General features: G+C 42.6%; 1 protein-coding gene across 1 annotated transcript in view; it reads left to right on the top strand.

The window, feature by feature from the left end:
• LOC140729447 (dual specificity protein phosphatase 8-like) overlaps positions 1-20,928 on the top strand; it is a 246,276-nt gene that overhangs the window by 32,805 nt on the left and 192,543 nt on the right. Inside the window, exon 2 of the mRNA XM_073049201.1 lies at positions 7,532-7,918. Within this exon, the coding sequence (XP_072905302.1) occupies positions 7,688-7,918 (231 nt within the window). The 5' untranslated portion in view covers positions 7,532-7,687. The remainder of the gene's footprint in view (positions 1-7,531; positions 7,919-20,928) is intronic.

The following is a 20,928-nucleotide window of genomic DNA, read 5'->3' as shown; positions in this document are numbered from 1 at the left end:
TCATTTAGGTAATTTATAAAAATCACAAAGAGGAGGGGTCCCAGAACAAATCCCCGTGGAACACCACTGGTCACCGTCCTCCATGCAGAATATGAACCATTATAACCATCCTTTGCCTTCTGTGGGCAAGCCAATTCTGGATCCACAAAGCAAGGTCTCCTTGGATTTCAGCCTCCTTACTTTCTGAATGGGCCTTGCACGGGTGGGGAAACCTTATCAAATGCCATATGCACTACATCCACTGCTCTACCTTTATTGATGTGTTTTGTTATATCCTCAAAGAATTCAATCAGGCGTGTAAGGCACAGCCTGCCTTTGACAAAGCCATGCTGACTATCCCTAGTCAGATTATGTCTCTCCAAATGCTCATAAATCCTGCCTTTCAGTATGTTCTCCAACGACTTGCCCACCACTGAAGTAAGACTCACTGGTTGAGGGGGTAATAAATCAGCCATGATGGAATGTACAGGGCAGATTCCATGGGCCAAACAGCCTCATTCTACTTTCTTCTCCTATGTCTTGTGGTCTCTTGGTCAAAGGTTATTTGTGGTACAATTAATTCATCCCTATTGAAGTAAGCTTACCCTGGGATCAAACTCAATAACTTCTGGTGACTCCAATCCATACCTCAGCAAACTAATATAGCAAGCAAGAATATTTTTAATTAATAGGAAAACTGCACAAAAGTATCCAGACCTCCAGCAAAGAATCCTTTACAACACACACAGAAATAAAATTAAAATCAAACTCCCATTGCTCCCACTCCAACATGGTTTTTCCATTTTCACAAATGATGTGAGACATGTTTAACGTGTTTGGGAGGAAAAGGGTGCCTGGAGTTGTAGCACAGGCCAGGATCATGGAAAGTTGAATGCAGAACATTATGAAATACTGTCTCTTAGCTTAATTAACTTGCAACTCAAACATCATTTCAATGACATCGGCTCTTAAGGGCTCCTTTTCTAAGAAAGGATGTGCTGACATTGGTGAGGGTTCAAAGAAGGTTCGCGAAAATGATTCGGGAATTGAAAGGTGTATCATATGAGAAGCATTTGGTGGCTCTGGGCCAGTACTCACTGGAATTCAGAGGATCTCATTGAAACCTATCTAATGTTGAAAGCCCTTGACAGAGTGAATGTGGAGAGACTGTTTCATACGGTGGTGGAGTCTAAGATCAGGGAACACAGCTGCAGAATAGAGGGGTGCCCATTTGGAATGGAGATGAGGAGGAATTTCTTCAGCCAGAGGGTGGTGAGTCTGTGGAATCCCTTGCCACAGGAGGCTGTGGAGGCCAGATCAGATGGTGTGTTTAAGGCAAAGGTGGATGGATTCTTCATCAATCAGGGCATGAAGGGATTCGGGGAGAAGCCAGGATATTGGGGTTGAGAGGGTAATCGATCAGCCATGATAAAATGGCAGAGCAGACTCAATGGCCCAAATGGCCTAATTCTGCTCCTATATGTCGTAGTCTTATAATCAATCTTCACTGATATTCTGGTAATGATTTTTGTTATTAACCCTTGTTCCCAATCACCCACTTCTTTTCCTGAAAAACAACTATGTTTTTGGACCATCCCTTTTCATAATCATCTTTTTCATACTTTAATCATTTCCTTCTATCCTGTTATTTCCTCTCTTTTGTTCTTTCGTATGCCTGCCTGCTTCCAGCCCCTCTTTTGTCTCTTCATTGATTCAAAGTAAGTTTAAACCTCTTCTAGTTTTAACAAAAGATTTTAAACCTTAAGCAAAATTAAGTTTCTCTCTCTGCAGATGCTGACTTATTGGTGAGTGTTGCCAGAAATTACTCTATTAATTTCAGCTTTTCACTCCTCAGATTTATTTTGCCTAGTAATCAGACAAATCATTTGGACACATTTTGCTTCCAAAGTGAGACAAATCTCTGCCAGTAACTTCATTATGTACAGCTCTTGCCAACCCTATTTTAGGTTACTTTCCAGACACCAATTGTTTCTACCATCTGTTGTCCAAAGGTTAATTGCGATACCCATCTAACTGCTCTGGGCGTGCCTAATGTTCTTGCCCAGTGATAGAACACAGGTTCAATGCAAAGCTTAACGTTCAAGCTTCATTCAGCACCAACTTTGAAAGGCAGTGTTAGTGCAACTCAGTGAGCTGGTTAGAATTCATCCTCAGCCCAATTCTCCAGAAAAATAATCAAAATGTCTGTTACTGTCAATAAATTTGAGATATGGGAGACAGCCATTTAACCCTTGAGCTTACTGCTCCATTCAGTATGCTGTCTGTTTTGAGTTTGCACGTTCTCCTGTCGGTGAGATCCTCCAGATGCTCAGGTTTCCTCTTGTGTCCACAAAGATGCACAGCCATGTCAATTGCTCCCCCCCCCCCACCCCCAGGTGTGCATGTGGAGGACAAGAGTGGTATTGATAGGCACCTGAGAGAAAACTGGGCACAGTGGAAGTGGGGGAAATGAGACTGATGAGATGGGTGTGACAGTGGGTGGAGACTCAATAGCCAACTGGCCACCTCCTGTGATCCAAGAGAAAAATGGAATGTTCTGAAGTTGGTTAAAAGTATAGTGGAAATACATGTTATTTCCTTCTTAATCGTTGAACTAGAGAGAACAGAAAGATGTCCTTTGGGCCATCTACATACCAATGTGTGTGTGTAGATATACACATACAGTACTATGCAGAAGTTTTGTACTGTATACATAGATTTAGCTAGGGTACCTAATTCATTTGCACAGTTCTGTCTTTGTCCATGTGGAGCAGAGAGAGAGTTTTATAAATCTAGTGGGAGCAAAGGACGTTGGGAATGGTGAGGTGGCGTGCAGTGGGGGGGGGGGGGGTGTGAGACAGATAACTGAGAAGGAGTGTCAGGGCAGAGAGGGGGTGAGTGGTGCGGGTGCAGACACACCCAGCCCTGAGGAACTAGGCAAGCCCATTTGATTCCAAACAATTGGCTTATTGATCATTACAGAATGTTTTTTGGTGATTCCTGCTTCCTCCCTTCCCCTTTTCTCAACCATGATTTCCCCTCTCCCTGCCCCCTTCCCACTCTCAGTCCACCAAAGAGACCCATATCAGCATCAGGTTTATCATCACTCACATATATCATGAAATTTGTATTTTTTAAGCTGATGTTTCATAGGAATAGTTAAGAAGGTATTTTTTAAAAAAAGACAACTGTTTAACTGTGTTCAATTTATGTGTTCAAATGAAATACAGAACAAATTAGAAAACCACCTAATCTACTCCAATACTAAAAAAATCTCTGCTTTAAATCTCTGCTTTATACTGGCAATGAATTCCATAGATTCATTACCGTCTGGCTAAAGAAATTCCTCCTCATCACTGTTCTAAATAGATGCCCCTCTCTAGTCTCACCCACTATAGGAAACACCCTACTTGGATCCACTCTATCCAGACCTTTCAATGTTCACTAGGTTTCTATAAGATCACCCCTAATTCATCTAAACTCCAGTGAGAACTGGTCATCAAAATTTCCTCATATTAACCCTTCCATTCCCAGAACAATTCTCTTGAACCTCCTCTGGACCCTCTCCAATGCCAGCACATCTTTTCTTGGATAAGGGGCCCAAAATTGTTTACAATACTGCAAGTGTGGTCTGACCAATACCTTACGAAACCTCAGCATCACATACTTCCTCTTGTATTCCAGTCATCTTGAAATAAATGACAGCATTGTATTTGCTTTCTTTACCATTGACTTAACCTGCAAGTTAATCTTTAGGGAATCTTGTACAAGGACTCTCAATTCCCTTTGCACTTCTGATTTTTGTATTTCTCCCCATTTGGAAGTAGTCTACACCTTTATTCTTTCTACCAAAGGTAATGATCATACAACTTTGCTACACTACATTCCATTTGCCATTTCTTTCCCCATTCTCCCAATCTGTCCCAGTCCTTCTGCAGATTCACTGCATCTTCAACAGTACCCGACCTTCCACATCTTCTTACCATCCGCAAACATGGCCAGAATTCAATTCAGTCATCAAATCACTGTCACTTAATGTTAAAAGAAGTGGTCCCAAAACCAGCCATTGTAGAACACCACTAGTCACTGTCAGCCAGCCAGAAAAGGCCCCCTTTATTCCCACTCTTTGTAGGAATAAATCTTATAAATAAATAAGAAATAAGTCAGCCAATAAATAAGTTATTTATAATAAATAAGTCAGCCAATCTTCTGTCCATGGCAGTAGTGTAATACCATGGGCCCTTGTATTCTTAAGTAACTTGACGAATGGACCCTTGTCAAAGGCCTTCTTAAAATCCAAGTAAACAATATCCACTGACTGTCTTTGTCTATTTTGTCTGTTATTTCCTCAAAGAATTCCAACAGATTTATCAGGCAAGATCTCCCCTTAAGGAAACTATGCTGACTTTGGCCTAGTTTGCAGTTTGCCTCCAAATACTCTCAAATCTTACCCTTAATAATAGAGTCCAACATTTTCCCCACCACTGAAGTTGGGCTAATTGACCAATAATTTCTTTTTCTTTCTGCCACCCTCCCTTCTTAAACAGTAGAGTGACATTTGCAAGTTTCCTGTCCTTCGGATATTTACTAGAATGTTACCTGGGTTTCAGCACCTAAGTTACAGAGAAAGGTTGAACAAGTTAGGTCTTTATTCTTTGGAGCATAGAAGGTTGAGGGGGGACTTGATAGAGGTATTTAAAATAATGAGGAGGATGGAGTTGACGTGGATAGGCTTTTTCCATTGAGAGTAGGGGAGATTCAAACAAGAGAACATGAGTTGAGAGTTAGGGGGCAAAAGTTTAGGGGTAACATGAGGGGGAACTTCTTTACTCAGAGTGGTAGCTATGTGGAACGAGCTTCCAGTAGAAGTGGTAGAGACAGGTTCGATTTTTGTCATTTAAAAAAAAAAATTGGATAGGTATATGGACAGGAAAGAAATGGAGGGTTATGGGCTGAGTGCAGGTCGGTGGAACTAGGTGAATGTAAGCATTCGGCACGGACTAGAAGGATCGAGATGGCCTGTTTCTGTGCTGTAATGGTTATATGGAACCAATCCAGAATCTAGTGATTTTTTGGAAATAATAATATTCACTAATAATAATAGTAATAATTACTAATACCGATAATACTAAATACTAATCATTATTACTCCACAGTCTCTTGAGCTACCACTTTCATAACCCTGAGTGTAATCCATCTAGTCCAGGTGACTTGTCTACCTTCAGACATTTCATCTTCCCAAGCACCTTCTCCTTAGTAATAGCAACTACACACATTTCTGCCCCCGACACTCGAATTTCTGGCATACTGCTAATGTCTTCCACAGTGAAAACAGACGCAAAATACTTATTATTAGTCCACCATTTCTTTGACCCCGTTACTACCTTTTCAGTGTCATTTTCCAGAGGTCCGATAATCCACTCTCACTTCTGTTTACTCGTTATATATTTGGAAAATAAATATTGTAACCTCTTTTATGTTAATGGCTAGCTTACCTTCATATTTCATCCTTTCTCAACATATGACTTTTTTTAGTTGCCTCCTTTTGATTTTTAAGCTTTCCAATCCTCGAACTTCCCACTAATTTTTGCTACATTATATGCCCTTTCTTTTGCTTTTATACTGTCTTTGACTTCCATTGTCAGCCACAGCTGCCTCATCCTCCCTTTTAGAATACTACTTCATCTCTGAGATGTATCTGTTTTGCACCTTCTGAATTGCCCCTAGAAACTCCATCTATTACTGTCCAGTCATCATCCCTGCTAGTATCCCCTTCCAATAAATTTTGACCTGTTCCTCTCATGCCTCTATAAATCTCTTTATTCCACTGTAATACTGATACATCTGACTTTATCTTCTTCCCCTTAAACCATATATGTCAAACTCAAGGCCCGCGGGCCAAATCCGGCCCGCGGTGGAATTATCTTTGGCCCGCGAGATAATATCTAATTACTATTAAAGCTGGCCCCAGTAATCGAAGCGCCTATGGCATATGATATGGCTAATGCTGAGTTTATTCAGGTACCAGGTTTTCAGGGTTTTTAGTGTTTATTCGGCAGTCTTCTTCATAAGAAACGGAATTTGTAAAGTGAAACACTTTGTAGTTATAGCAGAGACTGAGACACATAAGAGCAGGCTGAAAAAACGGAGGCAACGAAAGCTGCGTTCGCACGCGTCCGACTGATCCGGCCCGCATGAAGCTGCATTTTGCTCAATCCGGCCCGTGACCTAAAATGAGTTTGACACCCCTGCCTTGAACAATAGGGTGAATTCATTATGTTATGATCACTGCCTCATAAGGGTTTATTTACCTTAAGCTCCCTAATCAAATATGGTCCATTACACAACATCCAATCCTGAATTGCTTTTCCCTAGTGGGTTCAACCACAAACTGATCTAAAAAGCCATCTCATAGGCATTCTACAAATTACCTCTCGTGGGATTCAGCAACAACCTGATTTTCCTATTCTACCTGCATATTGATATCCCCAATGATTCTTGTGTCATTGCCTTTTTTTTGTGTACCTCTTCTGTCTCCTGTTATCATTTGTTTCCCACATTCTGGATACCTTTGGAAGCCTGTATACAACTCTCAGTTTTTTTTTACCCTTGCATGTTCGTAACTCTAACCATAAGGATTCTACATCTTCTGGCCCTTTGTCACCTCTTTCTAAGGATTTGATTTCATTTCATTTTTGATTTCAATGTTGGGGTGGCACCCCAACCCCTCTGCCTACCTGCTTGCTCTTTTGACATAAGGTGTTTCCAACATTGTGTACACTGTGTTTGACAGTCCAAAGGTTTTCTTCAAAGTTCATTCTGGCCATTTCAGATCATAGGCGAGTTAATGAATGGACATTTGAAGTGACGTTTTTGAAGTACTTTGGTCATGCGTTGAATAGGGATGTGAAAATGGAGGAGTAGTTGGCGACCTTTGGGCATACATGTTGAATAGTGATTTGGAAGAATGCTGGAAGCCGTTGGTACCTGTGAGAGGAAACTTGATGTCTGCTGTCCAGCAAAAAAATAATCCAACACACATGGGAGTGGATAACTACTCTCAGCAGCTTCTTGATGGGGTGAAATTGAATTGTAATTGATTTATTATTGTCACATGTAGTGTAATACATTGAAAAGGTTGTCTTGCATACTCTTCATACAGATCAATTCATTACTCGGTGCATTGAGGAAGAACAAGGCAATACAGTAACAATGCAGAATGAAGTGTAACAGCTACAGAGAAAGTGCATTGCAGGTAGACTATAAGGTGCAAGATCATAAGATAAGTTGTGAGGTCAAGAGCCCACCGTATTGTACGAGGAAAACATTTAGTTGCTTTGTAACAGTAGGATAGAAGTTACCCTTAAGCCTGGTGGTACATGCTTTCAGGCTTTTGAAGTTCTTCCATTGGGCAGAAGCCTCAATCTGTACAACTTTTATGCCCTCTATGAAATAAATGTGGGGCTGTAATTCCCCCTCATAGAATTTGATGGGAGATACTGCAGCCAATAATGTATTGTTCTGACTAGTAATTCATTTCTTCCTTCCGTAGGATGAAGCAGTTGAGAACAGCGAGTAGGAGCGGCTGGCCCTTGGCACGGCAGTAACACCTCGATTACCTTAACCTCCTCACAAGGGCCATTCCTCTTCTTTTGACCTGGCGCTGGGGTGAGAGGGAGGTCTTTCTTCCTGAAGATCTGGCCCAACGATGGCAGGGGAGAAAGTCAAGCCCAAAGTGATCGATGCGGAAAAGCTGGCCAGCCTCCTGCAGAGTGGCGTGGAGGGCACCCTGGTGATCGACAGCCGCTCGTTTGTGGAGTACAATGCCTCGCACGTGCTGGGCTCGGTGAATATCTGTTGTTCAAAGCTGGTGAAGCGGAGGCTGCAGCAGGACAAGTTCTCCATCGCCGAGCTCATTCAGCCCTCCTGCAAGATGAAGGTATCGTGCCTTTCCCCCGTTGACCTTTGAGCACCACTCCCCAGAGTGGCAGGAAGCGTTAACCAGCGTGTACCTCCTGCACGTGCTTCCACCTATCTGGTGTGACATTTGCACATGTGTGTTTCTTTATCTGTAGTCTGCCTGTCCCGACATGTGGCTCTGATTTTTGCCTCCTTCTCCGTCTCCATCTGTCAGCCTCTCTCCCTTTCGTAGCTCACCCTAAGCATTCAAAGGCTCTCTGCAGCTTTCTCTGTCTCCCCCCACCCCCCCCCCCCAAACACTTGGCTTCACTTGCTCCTGTGCAAAGGCAATAAAACTGCAAATAATGAAAGAGTGGATTAAGTCTGCGCTCCTGAGGCCTGCGGTGATTGGATGTAAATGACATCATGGCCCTGGACCCGTAGAGCTAAATGCTGTGGCAGATTGATGGGACAACATATGTAGCCTGGCACTGAGCCTGGTGTGATTGATGCAGGGCGATTATGTGCTGCTTGCAAGCTTAATTATAATTTTGCCATTCTGAAGTGTTGGATATTTATCAGCCAGCACCAGACCACCCCCCCCACCACAAAGCACTTGCTATTTTTGTCAGTGTTTGAGAGCAAGACTCTTTCCACCCCCACACACCCTCCCTTAGCCAAGCAGTCCGCTAAACCGAATGTGGTCTGTCCCTTTATCCATTCCAGCACTTGTTAACTAGTTGATGGGATCTCCAAATTCGGTTGTTGTAAGTAGCCCAGAGTGAAACCAGTAACAGCCAAATAACTGCGAAGCCACTTCCTATTGGTCAAGGTTTACTAAAGATTTACTAAAAGAAATCACCAGGAGTTGTCCTGATAACTCAGCTGTTTGAGGCATTGTTGAATTGGTTTATTAATGTGGCATGCACCAAAGTACAGTAAAAATGTTTACATGCGATTTATATATTTCATTTCATTATATCAGTGCATTGAGGTTGTACAAAGGAAGTTTTTTTTCATGGACTCTAGATCATGGTCTCTGGGGGACTTTGCAATTGCTTGCGTGGCGGGTAGTGGGGAGGCTGATGCATTTGCTGAAGCTGAAGGGGGATAGGAGAGGGTTGCTGCTTTTGCTGCTGCTTGCCCATGGGAAGGGGCTTTTGGGGTTCTGACATCCTGTCATTCATTCTTTGGGGGTTTTCTTCTGTTTTGTGGATGTCTGCGAAGAGTAAGGGTTTCAGGTTGTATACTGTATATGTTCACTGATATTAAATTCAACCAGTGAAAGCAAAATAAAGAGTTAAGGTTACAGAGAAAGATCAGTACGGACAGACAATAAGGTCAGGAGTTGGGTCGAGAAGTCCCTTCAATAATGAAATGGCAGCCATGTTGTGGCAATTGAGTTATGTTCCTTACACTTTTTTTCTCATTAAAGTTTACACTATGTAATGTGCTGACCAAGAATATAAAGGGTTTGTGTGTGTGTGTGTTTGTGTGTGTACACACGTATACAATGTTGTAAGAAGAGCCTTCATCTGTGTCCTGTTTCACATGTACAGTACTGTGCAAAAGTCTAGGCACCCTAAATTTGTTATTTAAATTTTGCTTTGGATGTTTATTTTCTGCCGCCTTTTTTGTCAAAAAGAACAAATTTTAGATTTCCAAACATACATTTTCCAAAAAATAAGTTAGAGAAATATTTGTATTTCATTAAATTAATATATTAAGTAATAAACCACTTTTCAAATAAAAACTTGATTACTTTATAGGTATATAGCCCAGTGCGTGATTAAACAAAGATAACAAACAGGTGCCAATGATTAGTGACATAATGAGTTTGAACTAAACTGATTAACTGAAACAGAAAAGGATTTTGAAAGAATCAAACTGGGCGAAGAATAACCAAACTAAAAGGTGAGGGTGTGGTAGATGTGGGAATTTAACCTTCAAGTCATCAATTCCTACACCATGGTAAGAGTGAGCATAGCAACAAGACACAAGGTGACCGTCCTGCATCAGCAAGGTCACTTCCAAGCAGAAATTTCGCACGGACTGGAGTTTCAAGATGCACTGTCCAAGTTCTTCTGAAGAAGCACAAAGAAGTGGGCTAAGTTGAGAACCAGAAACACGGTGGTTGGCCACAGAAGCTGAGTGCAGCAGACGAGAAATGCATCAAACTGATGTCCCTTCTAAATCAGAAGAAGTCCTGTACTGCGATCAACTCTGACACCACTCTATAGTCTGGAGAAGTCTTGTCTGAAGTGGTCTTCATGTAAAAGTTGCTGCCAAAAAGCCATTACTCTGAAGTGGAAGCAAAGCCAAGAGACTCACCTACACACAAAAACACAAAGGCTGGGGTGCTGAACAATGGTGGCAATTGCTCTGGACTGACGAGTCAAAATTGGTGAAATTTTTGGCTCGGGCAGAAGGCAGTTTGTCTGTAGATGAGCTGGAGAGCTCTGCATGAATGAGTGTTTGCAGCCAAGAGTGAAGCCCAGCGAAGCTGCCTGCAGGTTGGGGCTGCAGTCCTGCAAATGGAGTTGGAGATCTGTTCAGAATTAATTGAATCCTCAATGTTGAGACGTACAATCAACTTCTCAACCATCACGCAATACCATTAGAGAGGCACCTGATCATTCCCATCTTCGTTCTGCAGCAGGACAATGATCCCAAGCACACAGTCAAGATCATAAAGAATTATCTTCAGAGAAAAGAAGAACAAGAAGTTATGCAACTGATGGTATGGCCTCTGGAGAGCTCTGATCTCATCTTCGAGGCTGCCTGGGATTACCTGGAGACAGAAGCAAATGGGACAGCCAAAGTCTGAAGAATAACTGTGGCAAGTTCTCCGGGATGTTTGGAACTATCTACCAGCTGATTTTCTTAGAGAAGTGCATGACTGTACCCAGGAGTATGGCTGGGGTTTTTAAAGGGTGGTCACACCAAATGTTGGTTTGATTTAGTTTTTTACTGTTTACTGCTCTTTTTTTTTGTGCTTAGAAAATTTTCAATTCATTATTTTTGAAAGCACCTTTTGTTTTACAGTTTTTTTGCACATTTGCACAGTACATAGGTTATTAGAAATAGGTTAATTAATGATATATGAGGTGATGTGAAACTTTTCTGTGGGAGCAGTAGAGTGCAAACACAAAAATCTATAAAATACAAAAAATGCAAGAAAAAGGAATAATGGGATGCTGTTCATGGACCATTCAGAAATCTGATGGCGGAGGGAAGTATCTATTCCAAAATCATTGAGTTATGTGTCTTCAGGCTCCTGTACCTCCTCCCTGACAGTAGCACTGAGAAGAGGGCATGACCCTGATGGCAAGGGTCCTTAATGATAAGACGCTGCCTTCTTGAGGCATTGCCTCTTGAAAATGTTTTCTGCAAACTTCCTTTATGTGGGTCTCTGATGAGGTAGTGTCTCCAAAGTTTGGCATTGTTGTGTTGAGAGTGCCCCTTAAAGGAACACAACACAAAGGATCACAACCTTGAGGGAAAGATATTGGTTAAAGGCTCCACCATCAAATGACTACCTTTACCTTGTGTTGTGTTTGTTGCAGGGTGTATATGCATATTCAACATCAGTGCAAGAAACTCCTGACAATTACATAAAACTATGCGCGTTATCATCAATGCAGGATCTGTTAACTGCCAGTCAGTTGTGTTCCCTAGAGGGATCCTACCTGAAGTGGTTTCTCAGAACAGATGTAATTATTTTAACATCATGAAATTGTGTTGCGCATTGAAGTTGAAAGTTGAAATTGATTATCAGAGTGCATGTGTGTCACCATATACAACTCTGAGATTCGTTTTCTTGCAGGCATACTCAGTAAATCATACTCAGAAAGGCCACACTGAACAGCATGGACAAACAGCCAATATGTTTAAAAAAAACAACAAACTGTGAAAAGATAAAAGAAATAATATTAATAAATAAGCAATAAATGTCAAGAACATGAAATGGAGTCCTTGAAAGTGTGTCCGTAGATTGTGGAAACAGTTCAGTGTTGGGGCGAGTGAAGCTATCCCCTCTGGTTCAAGAGCCTGTTGACTGAGGGGTAATAACTATCCCTGAACCTGGTGGTATGACAGTTGAAGCTCCTGTATCACCTTCCTGGTGGCAGAAGCAACAAGAGAACATGACCTGGGTGGTGAGGGTTCCTGATGATGGGTACTGCTTCCCTGCAACAGTGTTTTGTGTAGATGTGCTGGGCTATATCCACCACTTGTAGGATTTCTGTTCAAGGGCATTGTTGTTTCCATACCAGGCTGTGATGCAGGAAATTTATATTCTCTCCACCACACAATATAGAAGTCTATCAAAGTTTTAGATGTCATCCTGAATCTTCACAAACTTCTAAGGAAGTAGAGCACTACTGTGCTTTCTTTGTAATTGTACTTACATGCTGGGCAGAGGACAAGTCCTCTGAAATGTTAATGCCAAGGAATTTAAAGTTGCTGACCCTCTCCACCTCTTATCCCCCGATGAGGACTGGCCCATGGACCTCCAGTTTCCTCTTCCTCAAGGCATTAATCAGCTCTTTGGTCTTGTTGACATTGAGTAGGAGGTTGTTGTTGTGGCATCAATCAGCCAGATTTTCAATCTCCCTCTTATATGCTGATTTGTTGCTGCCTTTGATTTGGCCAAAGACACTGGTGTCATCAGCAAACTTAAATATGGTATTGGAGCTTTGCTTAGCCACACGGTAAGTAGAACAGGGGGCTAAACACAGTGTTGTGATGGACCTGTGCTGATGGAGATTGTGGAGGAGATGTTGTCCCCAGTCTGAACTGACTAAGATCTGCAAGTGAGGAATTCGGGGATCCAATTGCATAACGAGGTTTTGAAGCTTATTGATTAGTTTTGAGGGGATGGTAGTATTAAATGCTGAAATGGAGCCGATAAAGAGCATTGTGATGTACAGTATGCATTTTTGCTGTCCTGATGTGCCAGGGTTGAGTGAAGAGCCAATGAGATGGCATCTGCTGTTGATCTGTTAGGTTGGTAGGCAAATTGAAGCAGATTCAAGTTACTCCTCAAGCAGTAGATATGTTTCATCACCAACCTTTCAATGCACTTCATCACAGTGGATGTTAGTTCCACTGGCAAATAATCATTCCAGCAGGTCACCATGTGCTTTTTGGGCACCTGTATATTTGAAATATGCTTGAACCAGGTAAGTAACTCAGTTTGCTGAAGCGAGAGATTAAAGGTCATGGTGAACACACCAGCCAGTTGATCAGCATAGGTCCTTAGTACTCACCAAATACCCCACCTGGGTGGAAAGCTATTCATGGGTTCACTCTCTTGAAGGATGCTCTCATATTGGCCTTAGAGATGGAAATCACAGGGTCATCGGCAGCTTGAATGTTCCCCTAAGCAAACACTGAGCTCATCTGGAAGTGAAGTTCTGTTGTCACCCATGTCGCTTGATTTCACTTTGTAAAAGGTAATATCATTCAAGCCCGGCCACAGCTGTCGAGCATCCTTCATTGAGTCATGTTTGGTCCAGAATTGGCCCTTCTCCCGTGAGATAGCTTTCCGTAGATCATACATAGACTTCTTGTAACTTACTTGGTCACCAGATTTGTATGCTTCTTATCTGGCCCTCTGCAAATTAAGGTTCTCATGGTTCATCTAGGGCTTCTGATGAGGTAAGACACCAAATGATTTTGTGGGGTTATAATTGTTTTTATAAAAGTCTGACAACTGTGGTGTTTTCCTTCAGATCCTCTAAGTCTTTGAACCTGGCTCAGTCTACTGACTCAATTCAATCCCGTAGCTGCATCTCTGCCTCCTGCAACCCTCCTTTTTTTGTCCTTATCTGGAGGTTTGCTCTTTTAGTCTCCGCCTTATCCAGGTAGAAGGACAGCCAAATGATCAGATATTCCTTTGGGCGGTTTGGGCATGGAATGATAGGCCTTCCTTATTGTAGTGTAGCAGTGGTCTAGTGTGTTGGGACTTCTGATGCTACAGGTTGTATGCTGATGGTAAATGGACAGGGATGTCTTCAAACGAGCCTGAACGGAGTCCACGAATATGATTTGAAATGCATCCGAGCGGACAGTTTCTTGTTGGCGACAGCTGCATGCGGTATCTCACAGCCTGATCACAGTTGGCCATTGGTGGTATGTGAACTGCAGTCAGGATCATGGACGAGAACTCTCTTGGTAAATCAAATGGTCAGCACTTGATCGTTAGGTTGGGGGAACACGAATACAACAAAGCTGTCATATCAGAACATCACAGAGAGTTTATCATGAAACGCACGCATGAAACCTTTTGCCTCTTCTGAATCAGCAGCTCTGTGTATTGAGAGCATGCAGGTGTAATCGCCGAATCTGGGGTTCTCTAGGTCAGCCATGTTTCCGTAAAACTCAGAACACAACAAATTCTCATTTCCCTCTGAAGCAGCAAAATTGCCTTTATCCTCCAGCAACTGCATATTTGTTAACAAGATGCTGAATAGAGAGGGTCTTATCCCTCTGCATTTCAGCCTGGCTCGGAACCTTTCCCCCTCCTGCCTCGCTTCCAGCCATAGCGATGAACCTTCATTCACTTAGGGGTGTCATACCTGCTGGCTTGAGAGTTAAGTTTGCTGAGTCTATAGTTCATTAAGTCAGCTCAAAAGTATGTTGCTTAAAGGGAAATTGCATGGTATGGATTGCAGTGAGAATATTGCAAAAGGGGGATGTTTGGAAGTTTTATAAGCAGCCCACAGAACATTGTCATGGTTCACTGGTGCCATCTTGCATCTTGAATATTTTGGCTAGCATTTCCCCCGAACAGTTGCATCCACCCCCAGCTCCAAGCAGTGTGATTCAACTCAACACTAATACAATCAGGAGTTAATGTGGCAGGGTCATATGACACTGACATCACCCAAGAAGAATGGTAAACACTGTAATGCAATTTTTAGCACTTGTCTTTTTATCTTCAGTGTTTTGTAAAACATCAGTACATAATGCCAAAAAGGTCTTTGTCTTCCTGTTCCACTGTGCCCTTCTCTGCTATAGCCAGGGTATAGCTCCTGCTTCTCACTGTTTTTTTTAAATAGTTGAAAGTGTGGCTTTAACGATTGTAACCAAGTGTGTTTGGGAAAGGATCAATGTGTTCCCCCCCCCCCCCCCCCCGCCCCAAGGGCTAGGGAACAGCAAGTGATTGGACAAAAGGAAAGCGAAGTTTTGAATCATTATCACCTTCGATCTCAACAGTACTCGGCTGAACTCTGCAGACGTGCACTCATTTTCGTAGCCTGTGGAGGTGATGAAGTTAAAAGATGCAAGGAGCCTGTTCCATGCTTCGCAGAATATTTTCACTACAAAATGCCTAACTAATAAATTTGTAATGGAGAAAACCTCCCCATCAGCCTACAGAGAGGACAGGCAAAGTAATTTGCTCATTGCTCTAACACCAATCCCGTGCCCAAAGTCACTGTTCCCAACTGTTTTTCTTGTATACACCTCATAATTAGCTGCTTTTGGGCTTCACTGAGGAGCATGGGCAACCAGCCCTAAAGTAAAATAAGAACTTGGCGGAACTCGGTGATGCGAAGGAGGAGGAGGAGGAGCTTGCTGAGCCGGCACCGGCTCTGATTCACAGCGTAACCTAAACTTGTCTGTCATCGCTCAGAAACCAGGCTTGGAACGAAGAACACAGGGTAACTGGCAACAGTTGGTCCCCAGCAGCCGAGCTGCTAACCAGAATACCTCGTTACATCATAGACGATATGAGTGTGTGGAGCTTCCCCTCACAGAATGGATGGTAGTACCTGAAAATGCCCCAGCCAAAGCTGGCCTCGTTCCCTATAGCCAGTGAGTCAACAATGAAGGTGATGGTCATTAAGCAAGTGTTGGGGAGTTATAGATAAGCAGACATACAACCGCTTGGACATTAAGCCTCCACTTACACTAATACCACATTAGTCTCCCATTTTATTCTACCCACTTTTGCATAAACAGCCCCTGCCAGATTCTCTCAATCGCCTCTGCAATCTTCAGCAGCCAGTTAACCTACAGGCCTGCAGGTGAGATGAACTGGAGGGCCAAAAGGAAAATGTGCACAGTCACAAACTCCACACGGGCACCAGAAAGACTAAAACCCTCATTGCTGGAGCTGTGACTTCTGTGCCTCTGCGCCTTCCCCCTCTCTGCAAGGCGACTGTGGGGAGATTTAACTGGGGTGTGTCAAAGGTGCCAGAGGAAGGGAATGTAATTGGTTAGAAACTCGGTTTAAATTAGCAAGTAGAAGAATTTGAGGGTTGAGGAAGACGACAAACAGTAGGGGTCAGGAACCCACCACTAAACTGTGGAGGAGGTAGAAACCCTCATCACTTTTATGAAGTATGTTGACTACATGTAGAATGAGGAAGAACCAGCCGAGCAGGTAAGTGAGATTGACCTGAAACCCATTTCGGGCTAGCTGAAACAAGATCAACTAAATTGCATCCTTTCAGCCTTTAAATTTCTGTAATCCTGCAATTGACCCAATAGTACACTGAGCCTATTCCCTTCTACTTTGATAAATATCTGTAAAATTCAGCTTTCGGCAATTTTTTTGAACAGCCCACTATGCTACCAATAAACTCTTCCTCCTGTAACTCTGATTCATTTTCAGTCAAGTCATCTTAACTCTCCTGGTTGCCAACTATCTTGGTGTTAAGAACATATTTTCTCCTCACTGACACTATCAAATCACTCAACCTCTGCTCTAAACTGAATAATGTACAGTCTCCACCAGCTCCACCATCTGTAGTTTCCCATGCTTGTCCCAGCCTCTAGTAAACACCACTGTCCCCTCTTGGTAGGAATTCAGATTAATCCAGTAAAAATTCTTTGTGCAAGAAAACCCTAGTGGGTTTGCGGCAAGCAGTTTGCAGGCTCAGAATTGTACAGCATAGTTAAAACTACCAAAGGCGGATATTTTGCCAATCAGATCCAGGTAGAACAGACCAATCATTTTGATTTCACCCCCCTCCCCCAAGCTCATCCTGTAAATTATGTTCCTCAGAGTCCCCCTCTATTTATCACTGGAAAGCCTTCTTTAATCCTTGGCCCTAGAGGCCATATGTTCTGGAACACAACTAGTCACTGAGTAAATGAAGTAATGTACCTCACATCTTTCTGATTTCTAAAAGCATGGTTTTCAAGAAGTTGCCCACAATTTGAGAACTAACCAGTCTCTAATCTTCCATTTCTTTGTGGCTAAAGATGATACATATGTAAGACCATAAGACATAAGATCAGAATTAGGCCATTTGGCTCATCAAGTCTGCTCTGCTATTCCATCATGGCAGATTTATTATCCCTCTCAACCTCGCTCTCTTGCCTTCTCCCCGTAAGCTTTGATGCCCTAACTAACGAGGAAACTATCAGCCTCTGCTTTAAATATAGCCAATGATTTTTGTCATCACAGTTGTCTGAGGCAATGAATTCTACAGATTTTCCACCCTCTGGCTTAAGAAATTCTATCTCATCTCTGTTTTGGGGTATGTGCTCTAGTCCTAGACTGACCCATTGTAGGAAACATCCTTTCTGCCTAGACTTTCAATATTAAATAGGTTTCAATAAGATCACCTGTCAGTCTTTTAAACAACAGTGAGTACAGGCCCAGAGCTATCGAATGCTCCATGTAGGTTATTCCATTCATTCTCAGAATCATTCTCCTGAACCTCCTCATACACTGTCAAATGCCATCACATCTTTTCTTAAATAAGGGGCTCAAAACTGCTCTCAATACCCCAAGTGAGGTCTGACCAATGTCTTATAAAGCATCAGCATTATGTCCTTGCCCTTGTATTCTAGTCCTCTTGACATGAATGCTAACATCGTATTTACCTGCCTTGCTACCAACACAGCCTGCAATTTAACCTTTAGGAAATTCTGTATAAGAACTCTCAAGTGCCTGGTTCGGAAATTGCACCATCTGGGATCGCAAGACCCTGCAGCGGATAGTGAGGTCAGCTGAGAAGATCATCGGGGTCTCTCTTCCTGCCATCACGGGACATTTACACTACATGCTGCATCTGCAAAGGAAACAGCATTATGAAGGACCACATGCTCCCCTCATACAATCTCGTCTCCCTCCTGCCGTCTGGGAAAAGGCTCCGAAGCATTCAGGCTCTCACGACCAGACTATGTAACAGTTTCTTCCCCCAAGCTATCAGACTCCTCAATACCCAGAGCCTGGACTGACATCTTGCCTTATTGTCCTGTTTATTATTTATTGTAATGCCTGCACTGTTTTTTGTGCACTTTACGCAGTCCTGTGTAGGTCTGTAGTCTAGTGTAGCTTTCTCTGTGTTTTTTTTTACATAGTTCAATCTAGTTTTTGTACTGTGTCATGTAACACCATGGTACTGAAAAACATTGTCTCTTTTTTACTATGTGCTGTACCAGCAGTTATGGTCGAAATGACAATAAAAGTGACTTGACTTGACTTAACTCAAGTCTCCTTGCACCTCTGATTTTTGAATTTCTCTCCCCATTTAGAAAATAGTCTACACGTTTATTCCTTCTCCCAAAGTGCATGATCATACACTTCCCTACATTGTGTTCCATTTGCCACTTCTTGGCCCATTCTCCCAATCTGTCCAAGTCCTTCTGCAGACTCCCTGCTTCCTCAACACTATCTGCCCCTCCCCTATCTTTGTATCTTCTGCAAACTTGGCCACATAGTGATCAATTCCATTATCCAAATCATTGACATATTATGTGAAGAGGTGGTTCCAATTCAGACCTGAGGAGGACACCATTTGTCACTGGCAACAAACCAGAATAGGCCCCCTTTATTCTGTCTCTTTCCCTCCTGACAGTCAGCCAATCTTCTAGCCATGTTAGTACCTTCCCTGTAATACCATGGGCTCTTGTGTAGTTAAGCAGCCTCATGTGCAACACCCTATCAGAGCCTTCTGAAAATCCAAGTTAACAACATCCACTGATTCTTCTTTATCTATCCTGCCTGTTATTTCCTCAAACAATTCCAACAGTTTTGTCAGGCAAGATTTCCTACGCTTTTTTAAGCCTACTTTATCATGCACCTCTAAATACCCACAAACCTCATCCCTAATAATGGACTCCAACACTTTCCAACCACTGAAGTCAGGCTAACTGGCCTACAGTTTCTTCTGCCTCCTTCTGCTCTTGAAGAGTGGAGTGACATTTGCAATTTTCCAATCCTCCGGAACCATTCCGGAATCTAGTGATTCTTGGAAGATCATTACTAATGCCTCCACAAGCTCTTCAGCTACCCCTTTCAAAACCTGCGAGTGTAGTCCTTCTGGTCAATGTGACTTATCTATCTTCACACCTTTCAGTTTTTCAAGCAACTTCTTAGTAATAGCAACTACACTCACGTTCAAATTTCTGGCATACTTCTTATGTCTTCCATGGTGAAGACTGATGCAAAATAATTATTATGTTCGTCCACCATTTCTTTGACCCCCATTGCTACCTTTCCAATTCCTGCAGTTCAATATCCACCCTCTCCTTTCTTTAATCTTTATATATCTGAAACCACTTTTACTTTCTCTTTGGCTTGCTACCTTCATATTTCAACTTTCCTTATGTTTTTTAAATAGCCTTCTGTTGGATTTTAAGAGTTTTCCAGTCCTCTTAACTTTCACTGATTTTTGCTATATTATAGGCTTTCTCTTTTGCTTTTATGCTATCCTTGATTTCCGTTGTCAGCCATGGTTGTCTCATTCTCCCTTTAGAATACTTCTTCATTTTTGGGACTCATCTGTCCTTTGCCTTCTGAATTGTCCCCTGAAACTCCTGCCATTGATGTTCTATTGTCATCCCACTAATGTCACCTTCCAATCAGTCTTGGCCAGCTCCTCTCTCATGTCTCTGTGACTCCCTTTACTCCACTGTAGCACTGATACATTTGACCTTCTCTTATTCCTCTCAAGCTTCGGGGTAAATCCCGTCATATTACATTCACTGCTTCCTTTAGAGTTCCTTTACCTTAACCTCCTAATCAAATCTGATCCATTACACAGCACCCAAACAGGATTGTGTTTCTCCTAATGGGCTCAACCACAAGCTGCTCTGAAGAATCATATCCCACATCTCAGCTGCTGTTCGGGGGCCTGATTATATCTCCCATTAGGGTTTTATACCCTTGCAATTTTTTAACTCTACCCACAAGATTCTACATCTTCCAATCCCATGTCCACCTCTTTTTAAGGATTTGATTTCTTTTTTACCAGCAGAGCCAGTACACCCTCTCTGCTTACCTGCCTTTCAGTACAAGGATGTTTATCTCCCAACTATGATTTTCTTTCAGGCACGTCTCAATGATGCCCACAACGTCATACCTGCCAATCTCTAACTGCGATGCAAGAAAATCCATATACTGTGTGTGTTCATATATAATGCCTTCAGTCCTGTATTCATCTTCTTTTTCAATTTTGCCCCCATGTTACACTTCACCTCATCCCACTGACTGCAATTTTGCCCTATCATCTGACTGTCAGTCCCTGCACTCTCACTGCCCCATCCTTAGCCCTGTCATTCTGGTTCCCTTCCAAATTAGTTTAAACCCTCTCCAACAGCTCTCAACAAACCTGCCTGCTAGGATATTGTTCCCCCTCGGGTTCAGGTGTAACACGTCCTTTTTGTATTGGACTCGAATGCTGATGGTTAAGTATGCATGTTTAAGGATAATTATGAGCTTGTAGTTTGATCTGTGCTACCTCCCCGGGCTTTTTTCCATCGGCATAGCAATGTCCCTTAATCTTTTCCATTTTTTCATTCTGCATACCTTTTTTCGTCTGCCCGTTACCTGCCAGGACACACAGTTCCATGCACTGCTGGTCCTAACCCCGAGCAACAGTCTACGAAATAGCCTCAGTTAGGGAAGGTACTGTCCTCAGTACCATTGCTTGAAGAGATTATGCAGAACTGGTGGATGATAAAAATCCCACCAACCTTCCCCATACATGTAATCCTTGGAGAATCATGATTTTGTGTGCGTGACACCCGCCCCTCTCCACAACTGGTAGAAAGGTTATAAAACTGAGTTATTGTACGTAGCCCTGA

This window comes from Hemitrygon akajei, chromosome 6 (genome assembly GCF_048418815.1).
Source record: "Hemitrygon akajei chromosome 6, sHemAka1.3, whole genome shotgun sequence".
In the NCBI taxonomy this organism is placed as follows: Eukaryota; Metazoa; Chordata; class Chondrichthyes; order Myliobatiformes; family Dasyatidae; genus Hemitrygon; species Hemitrygon akajei.
The sequence above is the reverse complement of the archived record's forward strand: the minus strand, read 5'-3'. Positions and strand labels throughout refer to the sequence as shown.